Raw genomic sequence first — 17,825 nt, 5'->3', positions numbered from 1 at the left:
GTTGTTAAGTACTAATGCTTTTTTGCTTGTTCTCAGTTAGGCTCCAAACTAACAAGAAACTTAGGGGTTTTCGGCCTCTGAGCTTTCCTAGTGAATTTGCATGGGGCTGTTTAATGTGAATCTCAGAGAGAGAAATCTTTTGAATTGTATAGCTCTTATAGAATAAAAGAATTTCTAGCTCAGTCATACAAAGAGTACGTGCTTACTAAAATATAAATTTATTAAAAGTCGTCTGTGGTTTTGCTTTTTTTAAAGCTGCTGCACTTTGGCCCTCTTTTGTGAACGCGTTGTAGGGTTTAATTGCACGATAAACTATTTGCTCCAGAGGATTGCTGTTTCATTTAGTGCAGAAACTGTGCAAAGTATAAGGCAGAGGGTTAGGAGAAGAAAAGAGGCTGCTGCCTTTAAGACATGAATTGGCACGCAACACAAGCTCGGTTTTTGGTATCCAGCTTTCGTTTACTTTAAGCAATAATTCGCCTAAGGACTTCTGCCTAAATATAAAACTTACCAGTGTTAAAGAACAAGAAAGAAAATAAAGCAATTGAAAGGAAAAATGATTGCTAAATAGTTCATTCACTGTCCTGGTGCATAGGCTTAATTTCCAATACTGAAGCAAAGTAATGCTAAAAATGAAAAGCTGCATGTGACAAGCTTTTACAAATCCTTTTTATTCTAATATGTAATAACGTGTACAGATGTCTTTTTGTTTTTCTAGATTAACTCGAGAAAGTCCTGTGAAAGAGTCATAAAAGCCTTGTGGCTGATATTTTTAAATACCTTGCCTGCTGTGATGTTTTGTCCTAATAACGGAGGTATATTAAACTAAGCATATTGTTAATTGTTGTGTTAAGACCAGAGACATTACAAACTCTGAATAATTTAGCATTTCAAATACATCGTGAGCTCCTCCTGCACGCGCCACAGTGCCGAGAGCTGGAGAAGGCGTTTCGGTGGCAGCCGTGGGTGGAACTGGTACGTGGCTGCTCTTTCCCAGTGCATCTCTGCTGAGCTCCTTTTCCTTGAACGATGGAAGCAAAATATTAAGCAAAATAATTGTTTAGTATAGCCATTGTTAGAGCAGATTGTAAATACTGAGTATGCAGCACAACAGGCTTTGTGAAGAGAAGCACGGAGCTGTCTTCCTAAGGTGAATGCACATTTATGGCCCTGTTTTTGGATATTATCCAAGCACGGGTGATGCTTGGTTTGTAAATTGTCCCGTTTGATTGCAGGAGGATTTCTTGCAGGCTTAAAGATAAATGCTAGCTCATGTACCTTGTGTGCAATGAGACCTGGATCACAAATAGCTATGCTCATATCCTTATAAAACGGGCCTGTGGAAATGAAAGGCAAGGATAGAAGCTTTCATTTGCTTAGTGCAAAAATGGGAAAATGTTACTTTTGAATGTGTAGGAGGAGGAAGCACAGACACAGGAATTATTTTTGAAACAGCTGTAGTATTTTTTGTAGAAAAGAGTGAAAAATCTTTCTTAAAATCGGTGTGTGTGTGGGTTCTACTACTAGAAGAAAATCGCTAAGGTTTTATTGGACATTTCCTTCTTGCTTTGCAGATAGTAGTGTATGTCTCCTGCAGTGCTCATTAGTAGTGCCTTTGGAGATCTGAAATCAGCATGCAGTACCAGCCACGGATCACTCTCCATTTTACCCATCCCCTCAGAGTCAAATAAATCAGCAGTCTTTTCTCTGCCCAGTGTGTTAGGTTCTTCCTTATTAATTTGCTATTGAGCCGTAAATGTTTGTTGAAAGTTGTGCCAAGGGCTTAGAAATTAAATGGGGATTTGCGTACCTACTGCAAATCTCAGCCATTGGGCTGCTCCCCTCAGCTGTGCAAGCCTGTGCAGTTCCCTGGTGCGGTGCAGCAGATACTCTGTGTGGAGAAAAGGCTGTTACAAGGATACTTCCAGCATTTGACTGAAGTCTTAGAAGTCCAAAGCACTTTTTCACAGTCTCTCGCAAGCGCAAATTGTGCTATCATTATCTTTATCTAAGGACGGGAGAGAGAGGTTGAGCAGAAATCGCTGCGGCAGTGATGTGTGATGGATCATGCAGTATCTGTGATAGATGAGAAATAGGCTGTGCCATTAGTGACTTTTGTCTTTCCAGAGTGAACCAGCCTCAGCTGTTCCGCACAAATTGCCACAGATCCGGTGGTTAGAAAATCCTTTTACAGAATTTCACTCCAGACTTACCTCTCTGTCAGTGAATTATGCCCATTTCAATTGAGTGCAATGCTCCTAATAACGTGTCAATTAATTTTAAATTGCACAAATCTTCACTCTGCTACCAAGACTTGGAAAACAAGCTTCATCAATTGCTCCCTCTGGGACTTTGGAAAAGACATAATTTAAAGCACTCTGTATGACTTTTGGTCTCCTTTTTTTAGTGTACAGAATTTGATTTTTATAAGTGGTTTTGGATTAAAAAAAGTAGTTTTGCTAAATAGTTTGCTGAATCTTTAAACCCATGTTGCTAACAGTTAATGTTGGATAATAATCTCTTTGTGTAGCGCTATGGAAGATTTTGCAAGAGAGCTGTGATTCTTAAGTGGTGCATTATTTATTTTTGCATATCATGATGTTTGGATCTTAGAGTTGGTTTAAGCAATTAAAGATCAGGGAGGAAAGGCTAATGGAAACAAGCATAAAGGTATTGCTGAACTGAGTGTTTAAGCAGTCATCTGTATTGCACTGGCCAGAGTTAAAAAATCTGGTGATGAAATGTGAATGATATGAATTATATGTTAGACATCAATGTATAAGAAAAGCTTTATTCTTATTTTTCTTTACTGGAACCAAGGCCCGCTGCAAACAAATAGATCCAGAGGGATTAACTTGAGTTTTGTCTTGTAGAAAAATCTTGCTGTGAACTGAGTCTTGTATGGGAGAGGCCATCCTGCTTTGATCCATGTGCCAGGCTTTCTGCAGTGAAATCCAGAAATCTGCAGCTAATAACTTCGCTGCTATATTTTTTTCATAGAATCATAGAATCATTGAGGTTGGAAAAGACCTCTAAGATCATCGAGTCCAACCGTCGACCCAACACCACCATGCCCACTAAACCATGTCCCTAAGCGCCTCATCTACTCATCTTTTAAATACCTCCAGGGATGGGGACTCCACCACTTCCCTGGGCAGCCTGTTCCAATGTTTAACCACTCTTTCAGTAAAGAAATCTTTCCTCATGTCCAATCTAAACCTCCCCTGGCGCAACTTGAGGCCATTTCCTCTCGTCCTATCGCCTGTTACTTGGGAGAAGAGACCAACACCCACCTCGCTACAACCTCCTTTCAGGTAGTTGTAGAGAGCGATGAGGTCTCCCCTCAGCCTCCTTTTCTCCAGGCTGAACAACCCCAGTTCCCTCAGCCGCTCCTCATAAGACTTGTTCTCCAGACCCCTCACCAGCCTCGTTGCCCTTCTCTGGACACGCTCTAACACCTCAACATCCTTCTTGTAGTGAGGGGCCCAAAACTGAACACAGTATTCGAGGTGCGGCCTCACCAGGGCCGAGTACAGGGGCACGATCACTTCCCTACTCCTGCTGGCCACACTATTTCTGATACAGGCCAGGATGCCCTTGGACTTCTTGGCCGCCTGGGCACACTGCCGGCCAGCTCTGCTGTGTATCAGTCACCAGTTGGGTTTGGGTCGCTGTATTTTGGTGGGGTCTGGGAATGTTTCCCAGGTGCATGCCCTGGGAATGCCCTGTGCACAGAAGCACTGGGAGGTGCTCCGGGTGCCCGCCTGTGCCTCTGCCCTGGCCCGGGGCTGCCTGTTTCCCTTGGGAGCCAGCCGTGGCAATGCCGAGCGGGTTTTCGGCAGGGCGGCCTGCGGATCCTGTGGGTAGCAGGAACTTAATGACAGTTTAGGGTCGCCACCTCTGCTTATTATTAAAGACTGCTCTTGTTTCTTTCACTAATTATTGAAGGTGGTTACCTCTCTTGCATTTTAAAGGGTTTGTCTCAAAAGTCATGGGAAAGCTGAATCAATTAATCATATATTATTTTAGACCAAAGCTGAGCAACGTTTGCTCTAACTGTTTGTCAAACCCTTTGTCTGTGTGCCTCCAAGTGAGGGGCTTTCCAGACTTCTCCAAAGACCCTCACCCGGCTGTGTGAGCCCGCGAAGTGGGAAGGTCTGCGGCCGGGCAGGTGTTTTCGGGTACTGTCCTGCCCGTTGTCCCCTGAGCTGCTGAGGACGTTGCGGAACAGCTTCAGCGCTGGCTGAGCGGGAGGGAGAAGTGGGCATCTCTTGAGCTTTGGACAAGGATTTTGTAGGAGTTTGTGGGAGGAAACCTGAAGCTCAATGCGCTTGCAGTCGGCAGTGCTACTGCTGCTTGTGGCCGAAAGAGCTTGGCAAAAATGAGGTAAAATACTGACAATGGCCAAGAATATTTTTGATTACTGCCTCTCCCAGTGGCCAGAGTGACTGCATCTGAGCCATCCCTGCCTATGGCTTTTTAATTTCCTGGACTACCTTGTTAGTTGGGGTAAATTCCTGTGTACTAGATCTCAAACAGCAGAAATTCATGTTTACGCAGAAACTTTCAAGCCAAAAGATTCTGAATTTCCTCACAGGCCTTGTACCGTAATGATTTGAGCTGTCACTGAAATGTGAAAATGTAAATGTTAGATGTTTTTCTCTAGTCTTGCTGGTCAACTTTAGGTATCCTCTGTGTTTGGTCTCGTCATCTGCAACTGATTTGATCCCACAGCTGTACTGTGAGTTAAACCATGGCCTGTGGGGCTCAGCATCTGAGTCTCTTGTCCCCGTGCAGAGGGGAAGCGAGTGAGGTGGCTTTGATTATGATCCGAGATGAACAATTTATTTACATCTGATTCGTCTGAGACGTCTGACTGGGCCCATCGGGACTGCGATGGTGGCTGGAGGTCGCTTCTACTTGTTGTCCCATCAACAAGTAGAAGCGCGCTCGCTGAGAAGAAAAGGCTGTTAGCCTTCCAGAATAAGTAAAGAAATGTTTTTGCCTGGATATGTAAAGATAACAGTAATTGTCATGAGGTTTGCTGTCGGTTGCTCTTGGTATGCTTTCAGCTGTGAAAACGCCTACAAATGGAACCGATCATAAAGTTATCCTGGCATAGCATCTGAGAGTGAAACTCCTGAAGTATTTCCTTGTTGTAGTTGCAAAGAAATGTGGAAATAATAAGGCAGCTGTTGTAGCGGCAGCAGAAGCGTGCTGCGGTACCGTCTGTAGGCAGTCCCAGAGACCTCTCGATGGTGACGGCAAGTTAAAATAGCTTTGTTTTCTGGGATTTGCCCGTTGTGACACGGTATACTCGGGTGGAATGAAGTCTTTAAACATTGGCATTGAATGGGCAAGGAAAGAAGGATTTAACTGAAAAGGTCCCTATTTTGGTTAGCCTTGGCTTGAGTGTATCAGTGGAAGTAGCAAAAGAGACTTCTGATAGCAGTTAATTTTTATACATTCACAAAGGAGATTGTGGAATGGCCTTTCTGCCCATTTTCCTCATTGCAGTTTGACTTCAGGATTTATCTAGCAAGCATTTCCATTGTTTTTCCTTAGGTGCTAAGAGAGTCCCCAAATTTGAGAAGATACTTGGATTGCCTATTCGTAAAACGTTGTGTGTTCACAGGAGATGTTATGTCCTTACTGCTAAGCTCAAAGCTTGTCACTTTTTCAGCTGTTTCAAGTTACTTCTTGTGCCGTAGGTGAGATTGGCAAGCTTCTTTATGGATTATGGGGAGGGATTTTCACAAACTGTTAGTTGTACCGAAGCTTTTTATGATGATATTTTAACATGAGAACAAAACAGAGTTGTATTGCTGGGCTTTGTAAGTTAGCTCATTTATTGAAGAGTAAGTCACAACAAAGAATTGATGTTAGCTTCTTCAGAGAGTAAGGTAAATCCTGCCTAACAACACGTCATGATGTAAAAAAAATGAAGTGGACTTTTCAGTAATACACATTTGTATTGTATGAGTAATACTCAAACTGAATTTTGACTTAAGCAAAGAAAATTACTTCAATCCAAACCAGTGGGGCTTGGTTTTTTTTCCTGAAAAAATCACCGACTTCTCAGTCTGTGGAGTGTTGTTCAGAGGCTGAAATTTGACAAAAGGTGGGATAAGGATTGTCTGTATGAATAACGAACTGCAAGATCCAGTCAAATGTTTTTAAGCAGGCTTGAGGACTCTTGCATTATAAATGGCTTCATGCTCCGTTATCAAATTTCAGTGTTTTCAATTTTTTTTTTTTTTTAAACTCAGAATATGTGTTTTAGTCCATATCTGAACTGCAGCAATGGAGAGACCATTCTTCCTGTGTAAAAAAGTCTTGGACAGATTGAGGAAACCTTTCCTATTAAGGTTTCATTGTTAGGACTGAGCTTCAAGTTACATTTAATTTCAGTTTTGTATATACATAGTGTTTTGAATGGATTTTAAAAATAAGCATATTGGAATACATTGGAGTTCATAATAAATGTCATTCTAAATAATGAATTCAAGCTTATAAATGAATGTCATTTTATGACAGTGAAAATGTACTCTCAAGATGAAAATATGCTAATGGAAATGCTGCTTGTGTAAAGTGTTCCTTGAAATAATTAACAACTTGGTTGCTGAAGTGGTCTAAAATGATAAAAACACAAGGATATAGCTTTCCCTAAAATCTGTCCTCGTTAAAAACCGTGTTGTTCCTTAACGTTCCCGTGATCATCCTGTATTTTCATTCCCAAAGGGTGCTGGTTCAGCTCCTGTGCAAGATGCGGCGTTTCTACTTGAGCTAAAGAGAAACTCTCCATTCACTCTCACTAGTAGTAAGGTTTAGATACTATTTTCAGTTCAGCCTCCAGAAAATGAAAGTTTTAGGAACGGATGCATGTTTCGGTTGGCTCAGTGCCGGTCCTGGCCAAATTCCAGCGTGGATAGTTATATCCTGCCTCCATCAAGCTCTTCTTGCAATGTCAGTTGCTTGTGGGTAAGGGGGTTCAGGATAATGTCTCCGCTGAGCAGGCAGGAGTTGGAGAGTCTGGGTTCTCTTCTCTCACATCCTGGACCTTCTCTGTGTTGTCCCTGCATAAGTTCTTGGAAGAGAAGAGGTGAGCAGGAAAATGAACAGAAATCCTTGGAATGACTAGTGCCTTTAAAGAAGCACATTTACAATGTATAAAATGTATGGTATTAACCCCCTGTAGGATGGGCTTTATGAAACTCATGTCTCATGTCCAAGAGAATGAAATGCTCTTGGCAGGGACTTGCATCAGAAGAAATTTGGGGATAAGCCCTGTGGAAGCTTCCTGCAATCTGCTTGTTTGGATGGGGTGGTGTGACAGCTCTGTACTTGCCATTTTACTTGGGACATTATGCTTACTCCCTTGCTTCTACAGTAAGATTTGAAAAGCAGATAAAACATCCATAACCCAACTCTGTGTACTCTGCAGATTTCCATGGGATTTCAGGTCTTAATAGTGATTTTGGCAAGGCTGCGTGTGCAGCATTTCAGAGTGACCTGCTGAACATCTGTGTTTCCATATCCAGATGCTGGGGAACTGATTACCTACAAAGAATGTGAAGCGGTTCGGTGAATAAGTAGACTCATACTTTTCTAAAAAATCCGTACTGTTTGGTGGTATCCTTATGCCGAGTTATTACGTCTGGAGCAACCTGTTTTCAGGCTTTTTATTTTTGTGTTCCAAGTGTAATAAGCTTTATTAAAATTTTACTCATAATACTATACAAATTTATTGGCACAAACTTTATTTATTATTTAAATTATGTATTTATTGACCTGGATAGTTTTTTATATGAATTTGATACAAACTAGTGAATATGAAACGCAGCTACAACAATTCTAGGTGGATGAATGCTGTTCTCTGAGCATTCATTTTTCCAAATAGTAAGAAGAAAAAGGCAAGGAGGTTTTGACAAGGATTTGCTTCATCTCTTTCACCCCTGCAGGATTTTACACACTCCTGAAGGCATGTGTTTAGTGAAGTTGATGCTAGGTTTTTCTTTCAAAGGAAAGGCAGAATGAAGTATCAGCAGATGTACGTAACAGCCTCTGACCTAATTCTGTAGGCACGGCTGTCGTGAAAATACCTTATTTGGTGTGGAGACTTCCAGATATTTCTCAGGAATGGTGATTCTTAAATCTCCCAGTAAGATTGACATTAAAGTGTCCACCTTTTCCATGTCACATGCAGATAAAAGATTCATTAGTGTTTGTGTATTAAAGACAAAAGGTTGAGCGTAGTAGGAGATGGGATTTCTTTCAGGTATACTTCAGGGCTTATAAATATTATCATGCATCAGCAGCATTATTCCCTGGCAGAGATTTTCTAGCCAGTGCTCCTTAATAATTGAAATCTTTTTGATTAACAATGCTGACTCACAAGTCCTGGTAGCTGCACAATTCAGATCAATATTTTTTGTACCTTGCGGTATTCTGGCATTGCCAGTCTTCCTACTTGAAGAGAAGTACTGCGTGATTCGCATGCTTGAGTTCCTGTAGGAATGTGCAGCTGACTGTTGTCAGGTACAAGAGAGAGACTCGCTGACCCTTGCACTGACCAAGTACGACTGCCCTGCTCCTGCCCTGCCTGCTCACATGAATCTTTACTGATTGAAGACAGTTGTGTTTGCATTGTTGTTGGTTTTTTTAACCTCTGCTCAGGAATCGACTTTTTCTAGTGTATAAAATACTTCTGCTGTTAGGCTTCCATGTGAGAGTTGTTTGAAAATGGTTTTCGTGTTTGTTTCATATGATTCTATCTGTGGCTGCGCGCGTGTGTGTGCACTGAATCATAAGCCTTGTAGTTCTCGGTGTTGCCATAAAATGTTCTGCTTGGAGCTGCTGGAAAAGTGTTTCCCTGTTCCTGAAATGCTTTCTCCCTAGACGTGCAAGGGTGCGATGGCATGCGGAGCACCGGGGCACGCAGATGTGAATGGTTCTGGGTCGTGCCGGGAGCAGGGAGTTTGGGGAAACCCTGGCGGTGCTATCGGCAGGCTTTGCCTAACAGATGTGGGTGCTCTGTGCTGCTTTTACCGGTGTGTTAACTGAAGTTGCTAAGCTTTGGCAGTTTATTGGTAGCTTGCCTTGCAATTTAAAATTATGGTGGTGTTTAATGTAAAGCGATGATCAAGCAGAGCTTAAAGGGTGAGAACGTTTTGTAGTTAGGTCTTTAAAAATACACTATGTATGTGTTGTCTCGTGTACCGTAAACTAAGCTATTTTTAATTCCTTTTGTTTTGGGTGCTGGAACCATGCTTTCTCAGGATGGCTAGATTTTAGTAAGCATTTCAGGTGATGTTTAAAAAACGTCTGAAATAGATAAAACATCTGGTTTTGAAAGACAAGATGACAGAGTAAAATGGTTACAGAAATACCACTGATACGAAGGAGCAGAGCTAAAGAACCCAATCCATAGCAGAGCCTCTTCCTCTGTACGGCTGGGTATGTAACTGCTCCAGCACGTCCCCTCTTCCCGTTGCCTTCCCAGCCAGTGATCCTCCTGGATCCAGGATGTGGGGTTTCTTACTTCGCTTTAAATAATGAGGAGCTAGATACATAGCCCCGGGCTCCAGGTAGTGTTAACAGGTATCTGAACAGTGGTCCGTTCAGAAAGAAATACCTGTTTAAGAATGTAGCAAAACTCGTCTGTAACAGGCAGATCAAAGACTCTGTAAACACAAATTAAAAAAAAAAAAAAGTGGGGTAAAGTGGGTCAGATGCATGACACAGTTTTGAGATAAGCTGTTGATAAGCCACTGCTGCAAATATTTGTCTTTGAAACAGTTACAAGAGGGTGGTTGACCCAGAAGGGAGCCTGGGGTGGCTCCATGGTTGAGGTCTGAGCTGTGGCGTCACGGCTGGTCGTCCTCCAGCGAGCACTGGACAAGGTGTGCATTGGCTAATGGCAGAAGCTTTTCAACATGTTCCTTAAAAACGCGGAGGCAGTTGATGAACTGGAAAATATTTCTACCTCATTATAGCTTGAGCAAGGACAAGTAAAAAAAAATTGTGCATTCTGGGGTTAGGCTGAGATGGGAGGTGCAGCAAGAAACTTTCTCTTAACGTAGGAGCCAGTGATGCTCATTTTCTTTTTCTTTCCGAATGAGTTGGATATGCATTCAGCTTACACGTGTTCCTTGCAGAGTCTTACAACCTGCGCAGAGATCTGAGCGCCTTTGGGCTGGGTTTTCCCACAAATGACAAGCAGTGACCATCTACATGGCAGGTAGCAACAGGGGAGCAGAACAGACAAAAATTGTGCACCAGCTAGATACAGAGGATGCCACAGCAGAGTTAATGGCTAAATAAGAAAGCAAAAATCCCAGCTCTACCTTTGCCTCACAGCTGAAAACCTTTCCCTTGAGGCTGCAGGATGGTCATTTCAGCCTGTCCATAGGATTAGGGAATAGTTGTTTTTGATTTTACCTCTTTTTCTGCTTACAGAAAACAAACTCCAGCTCTAGACTCTTGTTCAGTTCCTGAAGTTTAGCTCTTGCAATCTAAATTAGACCTGCCCAGGGTGTTTGAGAGGTCAGTGCTCTTGGAGGCTGCAGTGGAAACTTGTTTGGAGAGAACTGGGGAGAGCTGGAACAATGTCAGATTGTGCTGGGAAAAGCTGCTTCATGTGGGATGTCTTCAAGGAGCAATTACAAAAATAAGATAGAGCAGAGCAGCGAGCGGATGATAAATACAAATGTGTTCCAGCATCTCAAGATGTAAAGCTTTTCTATTAGAAGTTCGCATGGAGAACGGTAATTTAAAACAGCTTGTAGCTATGTTTTAAATTTTAATGTTGATGAGTTGGAGATAGCTTTTAAAAAAAAGAATTATATATTTTTACAACCATAGAAAAACTTCTGGCCTGTCAGAAGGGTGTGCAGGCATCTAGGTCTTGCTCTTTCTCCCCTTCTTATGGCTGCCTGATAGGGGAGGTGGTGTGATTTGTGTACAGAATGTGTGTTTTAAGGCTACCTGCTGAAATCCCATTGAACTAAGAGGTGCTGTTCCAGGACTGACTGAGAACAAACATGAGATTAGACGCTACAGCTTTTCATCCTTCTCTGAGAAATGTTGTTTTCACATGTTGTGTGAAATGAACTTATTGCCTTAACTGACCTGTGAAATTGTTTCATATAAGCAGTTACACCTTGCAGTAAACTTAAACTCAGTTTTAGTCCACTCAGCATTGTGTTCTTGCCTCGCAAACCATTGAATAGATCAGGTTTTGACTAATTCTGTTTATCATCCTGAGGTTAGATTTGGCAAGCAACATCCATAACCTGCCACCGTGAAAAATTATTTCCAACATGTTCTTCATTAAACTTTTCTTCGATATTTGGCTATCACTGGAGGATTACAGTTTTCTGCTGAAGAACTAAAAAAAAAATTGCAATGAAAATTAACTGTCAATAGTTCTGTATTAAAATCCCTTGAAGTATCAAGGTGTGCAAGTTGTTTTGATTTACATGTGTGTCTGTTTAGCAGTACATGAATAGAAAATAGAAGTTCTTTCCTTGCTAGCTTGCTGAAAAGTATGCAACCCACACTGACAACAGGAAAGGATAGAAAGAATTTGTTTTTAAACATCAGTTGAATGAAAGCTGAACTGATGTTTCCCCTGTCTTTCAGGGGATATTTTCATACATCTTAGTTCCAAAGTACCCTCTGTTTTATTAGAGAAGGAGTCTAGTTTAAGCTTGAAAAAAATATCGTATCGTATCATTGTATCGTATGCCTTTAATTCAGATGGATCTTGGAGACTCTTAACAGTATATCACACAAACTAGCTTAACCTTCAGTATTGCATATCACTAAATGTAATCTGCCCATCAAGAGGCTTTGTGTGCTGATCCTGCAAAAGGTAAAACCAGAAAACAAAAAAATAATGCAGTACTCAGTTTAAGCTGCTGTGGAAATTTGAGCAGGCAGCATGTTCTGAGGAATTAATTTTGGATAAAGGCTAATCTGCCACCTGCCTCTGCGGTTGCTGGAAAGAGGGGCTGCTCCTGCTAGCAGCTCTAAGCAGCGTCCTGATATAGGTAGTACAAAATGCTGTCTGGAAGGGAACCCAAGTCCCTGTCCTCTAACTGTGCGGGGAACCTGATAAGAGTAAATGCCTCTACCTGCAATTAATCTATGTGAATTCCTACAGTTAATCGTGTAATAAATTTGGCTACTCTGTCAGCTTGCATCTGTTGCTCTGGGCCATTAACAAGAGATCAGGATCTAGTTGCAAAAATAACATGGAGGAGTTCGTGCCTATAAAATATTTTCTCTGTTGTTACCACTGAAGAGCAAAATTACAGAGAGAACTTCAGGTGGGTTGGTTGTACGTGTGCTTGAGAAACAGTACCGTATTTTTAAGAGACACTGTATCCTTGATAAAAAATCTCGTCTGCTTGATCAGAATAAAATGTTCATGTTTCTACATCAGGAACAAGCAGAGCATTTATGGCATTCAGTGGCCTTAATATTTCAAAGTATAGAAAAATAGATGGAAGATTAACTCTCAGTATCTTTTCAGGAGGAGGATAGCATGACAAATCCCTGTGTGAAAGTTTCAGTTGCTTGGTGTTTCCTCTTTTCAGCAGCTGGCGAGAGGAAACGCAGATCACGGCAATGATGTTGCTCCATGCCAGTAAGTGTAGGATGCCATGGCAGGAAAGCAGCCCAAGGAGAAAAATCCCTCTGGGGTATGCATAGCCAGTGGTCCCCTCTCATACACCCAGGGATTTTGCGTGCTGTTTTTTTGCACCGCAGCAGCTGCTATCCCCAGGCACCGTCCGTGGGTCACACAGGAGGTGAACACCCGCATCCCCCACAGGAGGGCCTGGGTGTGTGCAGGTGCCCAGCTTTTGCAAACTGCCATACTGGGTGCTGGCCTTCGTTTAACGAACCTCTCGTTTAACAAACCAGGGCCGTGTACCCAGACTGAATTTCAGCTTGGTTGTGCCCCTTCTCCGGCTGCTTCACCCCAGGTTGTTGAATTTGTGTGCCTGGGACGCACAGCAAGCCCCTGGCCGGCAGCTTCCCGCGTACCTGCTGCGGCAGCAGTGTCCCCAGAGCTGTCGGGGTCTGGCGTGCCTGGGCGGTTGTGGCTGTGGGGAGCTGGCTGGGCTGCAGCCACCGTGCAGGCTCCGTGTCTGTCCTGGGTCAGACCCGATCAGCTGTGCTCTCAACTGTGGCAGGCAGAGCCGGGGCCACTGGCAGAGAATGACCATGCAGGAGGTGTGGGCAGCAGGACTGAGTGAATGAGGAGCGTCCAGGGACGAGTAGAAGGAAGCCAGTACCTGCTTTGGAGTTCAGAAATGGTACCGATGCTCTGCCCAGCCCGCCCAAAACAGTGCCGGTACTGTGATCGGCTGTCCTGGCAGCATGCCCACGCCGCAGGCAGGCAGCCAGGTGCTGCTCCCGCAGCACAGCGGGCGTCCGCCTGTGGTGTCAGCTCCTGCCACAGGACCCCGGTAGGCTGCTGTCGGGGGAACCGCTGGTGCAGCAGGACCCTACAGTGGGCAGCGTTGCTCACTATGGCAGCGGGGAGCCCTCTGCAACACTGGGGTCTGCACAGTGCCATCCACCGAGGTGGATGCAATGTGCTTGGCTCCTTCCCACACCCTGGACGGGGCGCAGCTCTCCTGCAAGGAGTTCCCCTCTACCTGTTCCTCCCTCCCTGGCACACTCCCATTTTTAATCATGCTTTGGCACCATCCATCTCGGGCACATGCCAAGTGCCCTGCGTTCCCACCGGAAAATAAAAGAAGTAAGGCCAGCAACAGGGGTGGGGGGGTGGGGGGAATAAAAAAAGGCTAGAGTGACTTCAGAAAAAAGATATGTAGAGGAAAGGGAATGGCAAATGCTGCTGGTTAATTGAAGCTGTCCTCGTACAGAGAATCAATCTCCCTTTTCATCAAGCAGTAAGAGAAAAGAAAGCTGCTTGATACATCTTGTGATCAAGGAATTAAGCCATGCATCTCCAAAACTCGCAGGAAGAGAAGGAAGGCCGAGCTTGCTCAGTCAAAGCAGAAACCACATCCAGAGAAGAAAGAGTTTGCTTGAAGATAACTTTCTTTGATTAGTAAGAATTACCATTCCAAAACATTTTTTCAGTAATGTTTCACCTGACATTTTGCCACTGTGTGTGTGTATGTGTATATATGTACATGGAAAAAATAAATTAGAAAAAATAGACTATTCATTTGTGCTATTTCTTTATACACGTGATACGGGCATAGTTTCTGTCATGCCGTTGTAGCTTGGGAGCGATCCATGGACGTGGTTTTCTGGTAGAGCAGCACTTTCCCATGAAGAACTGGCACAGCTCTACTGTCATCCTGCACAGAGGCAATGAACCTCGCCAGCCAGGAGACATTGCTGATCTAGGTGAATGTGCTGGTTTTGGCTGGGGTAGAGCTAATTTTCAGGAAAACAATTTGGGGCTTCCCTTTACATCTGGGGGCAATGCGGTTTCGTTCTAACCTCAATGCCTGGCTGAGGTTTGTTTGTGAACATCTGGGAGCTCCGTGGATGGGAGAATTGGCACCTGTGCTTCAAACCTGCTGAAAGCTGTTGTTCGTTTAGCTGTTGTCTGAGCGTGTGAATGTGGAGCTGTTTGCTTCATAGAGGTGGCTGAGCAAAGCAAACAGTGAAGTACATACAGAAATTAAGTTTCAGTGCTGAGACTGTGTTAATTTTTCACAAAGAAAAGTGTTCTGCTCAAGCGGTGCAGAGTATCAAGCGATGGGGTATTTCTTGTGTTGTGTTTATCTTCCGGTTACAGTAATTGTCTGAACTGTTGTTATATGGGCTAATATTAAGTGCAATTTTCTGTGATTACCATAGCTTCTGTGATGGAAATGTTTTACTGAACAGCATACTTAACAACTTGTCATTTCACCTGCTATTAAAATCATACGTAGTATGAAAACCCATAAATTGTTTTACGATAGCAATGTTAACCAGCAATGCTTCTGAAAAGGATAATAAATAACTACCTGTCTCTGATATACTAAGGGGAATGTGATCAGCGAGTAATGTCCTGAGTTGAAACAAATATGTTTAATAGAAAGCTTTAAATACAACAGGTGTTTTGCATTTTTAAAGAATTTTTTCTTTGTTTATGTCGAGGTGTTTACATTCCCTGGAAGAGTGAAATGCATTTAACCAACAATGTGTCTCTTCTCTCTTAGATTACAGAAGTTTGTGGAGCCAAGCGTGTGGGTTATTTTGGTCCTGCTCAATTTTATATTGCTTTAAAGTTAATTGCGGCAGCGCAGTCAGGGTTCCCAGTACGGATTGAGAGCATTAAGAATGGTAAGTAGCAAATTTTGCTTGCAGCGCTATGCGCTTGTTTTTCACTTTCTTTAATGCTTGTCAGCTCTCCGTGGTGGTAAACTTTTCTTCTGACGTGTCTATGAAACAATTGTATTTTGAGGAGCAGAGAGAGAGTAGAAGGTAATGCTGCATTCTCTAAGTGACTGCTAAAAAAATTGCAGTGAATTACATGTACGGCAAAGCTGAGATGACATCCCCCTCTGGAAGAGGCATTACCAAAGGAATGGCACGAATGACAGCTGATCAGGGCTAGGGATGCATTTCTCTCTCACCTTCAGCCTCTAATCTTGACAGCTGTGCAGAGTGGGAGCTGATCGCTGCTTCAGGTGGAGGCATGTTGCAGGGGGTGTGGGCAGGTCAGGGGTCCCCCTGTGCAGGGCAGCTTGCAACGCTCGTCTGTTTTTAGCAAATAATCCTGCTGAAGTAAATGGGTAATGGTGACAAAATCATAATGCTTCCTATCAGTAGGTATGAAAAAGTGTATTAGATGTAATTTAAAACAGCTTTGTTCTTCCCAATGAATTGACAGGAATATCAAATGTACCATTTTTGATGGAGAAAAATGCTTCTTAAAAGAAGCTTATCAAACTCAAGCGATGAAGAGAGAAAGCAGGTCCCTTTTAGCTGTGAAACCTTGATAGCGACTAAATGGAAGGAACTTGATGTTCTTGCCTTGGTGATGCATGCTCTGCCTTGGTGATGCAGGGCTCAGGCTTCAAAACACGTGGCTTTTCACTTGGGCTTGAGCCTGAACAGGTTTGAACCCTTAGCTCCCATATCCCAGGCGGGCGTTTGAACCATGTCATGAGGGCGTGCTCTGGGCAAGAGTGCTTGCCACCATCCCACTGAAGGCAGCGATGCAACCAGCCACGAGATCAGAGAGGAGGTAGGAGAGGCGGGACCTACCCGCAGCCTCGCAATCGGGTCACTGCTCCCAGGGCAGTTTCTGCTCTGCTGTCCCTGCTGAGGGCAACAAAATGTAAAATTCACCTATGTTACAAGGCACAGGGAGGGGGTTCCTAGGTCTGCCCCATCCCGGGAGGGGGAGCCGGGCTGGCAAGCATGTGCAGACCTGTGCGAGCTGAGCTCCTGCGGTGCAGAGCTCCTGACCAAGTGGCGGGGATCAGATGTAGCCGGCACGGTTTGGTTCGGTGCCTCGCTGGCAGGGGAATTCAAACCAGGGGTGAAGCAGGGTGGCCTCGATTTGTCTGTCAGTTTTCTTTATAGACAGCTTGTGCGTTCTCTTTCGCATTGCTGTCCTTTTTAAGGATGTTAATTTGGAGGGGGGGGAAAAAAAACCCAACAAAAAACCAGCAAAACCCAACAAACTGAATTAGAAACCTGAACTAAGTGACATTTACTGTGTATGTTTTACAAGTCCAGCATGTGCAAATAATCCACAAATTCGAGTGAAGAAGGGTACTTGCAGTCCTTGTATTGATAACCTGCTTACTTACTGTTACTGAAATGCTACCAGTGTTAATTACGTTTTATCTTGGAAATGTATGAGTGCCTTTAGAGTGGGGTTAGTAACATGCACCAAACTCCGATTGATTTCTTTTTCTTCTTGGTCACAGCTGTAGGTGTAAATGATTACAGAGGTGATGTATGGCTTTGCTCTGTTTTGAGCATTCTGTTAATTTTAGTTGTATTGACCTTTCAGGGTGGCTGTGCACAAAAATAAATGGTGTTTCTTCAAAATAATTGTGAATCGTCTTAAAGGGTGACAAAGTGTCACTCTTCTGCTCTGCAGAGCAGACACGACATGGGACCTTTTGACACGGTCGTCTCACCAGGCCTTGGCGTGATCTCTGACCCCTACCATTTTAATTTGTTCCTTTCATGATGGCAGCATTGAGGATACTGTGATCCCGACTGATTAATTCATCAGTCCTACAGTTTCTGTGGGAAGCTATTCTTTTCATTACAGACAACGTTTTGAAGGCAGGAAATGAGTTTGCTGCTTGCTTTAATAACTCGCACAAGCCTTATTTCTTTTTCTTCGCATGGAGAGATGATATATTAAGCTAGTGAACGTAGCTTTGAGTAACATTCACATTTTTATTAAGACATAAAATAATCACAAGAGTTCCACACTTATGAATGTTACAAAATATAAATAGTACTCTTTTATAGATAAACTTTTCATTGGTTTTACAAGATAATACTACTTAAAGCACTTTTAATGTTCTGTAGTCTCAATTGAATTTTTCTGTCTTTTAATGAAGAATTGCCTCTGCCGCGGTTTATGGCGCTGAAAAATGACAGTGAAGTACGTTACGGGACTCCAGCAGAACTCCATGGAGTTAAATTTCAGGTTCCACATGCAACTTCGGAAAAAAATTCCTACAAAAGAACAGATGAAGGGGACAAACAGGTAACAGGCCCGTCTCCCTCAGGCCAATATGTCGTTATGCATCTTCCTTTTGGGTCCAGTCCTGTAAATGATTACACTCACATGGGCTTACTCAGTTTTGCAG

At 43.2% G+C, this 17,825-nt stretch overlaps 1 protein-coding gene across 4 annotated transcripts in view; it reads left to right on the top strand.

The window, feature by feature from the left end:
- Positions 1-17,825, top strand: part of REPS2 (RALBP1 associated Eps domain containing 2) — a 104,015-nt gene that overhangs the window by 20,614 nt on the left and 65,576 nt on the right. For all 4 annotated transcript variants that reach the window (XM_076356950.1, XM_076356942.1, XM_076356933.1 and 1 more), the window contains exons 2-3: positions 15,201-15,324; positions 17,574-17,722. In XM_076356950.1, coding sequence (XP_076213065.1) covers positions 15,201-15,324; positions 17,574-17,722 — 273 coding nt within the window. The remainder of the gene's footprint in view (positions 1-15,200; positions 15,325-17,573; positions 17,723-17,825) is intronic.

This window comes from Aptenodytes patagonicus, chromosome 1, assembly GCF_965638725.1.
Source record: "Aptenodytes patagonicus chromosome 1, bAptPat1.pri.cur, whole genome shotgun sequence".
Classification (NCBI taxonomy): domain Eukaryota; kingdom Metazoa; phylum Chordata; class Aves; order Sphenisciformes; family Spheniscidae; genus Aptenodytes; species Aptenodytes patagonicus.
This window is presented reverse-complemented; position numbering and strand designations above follow the sequence as displayed.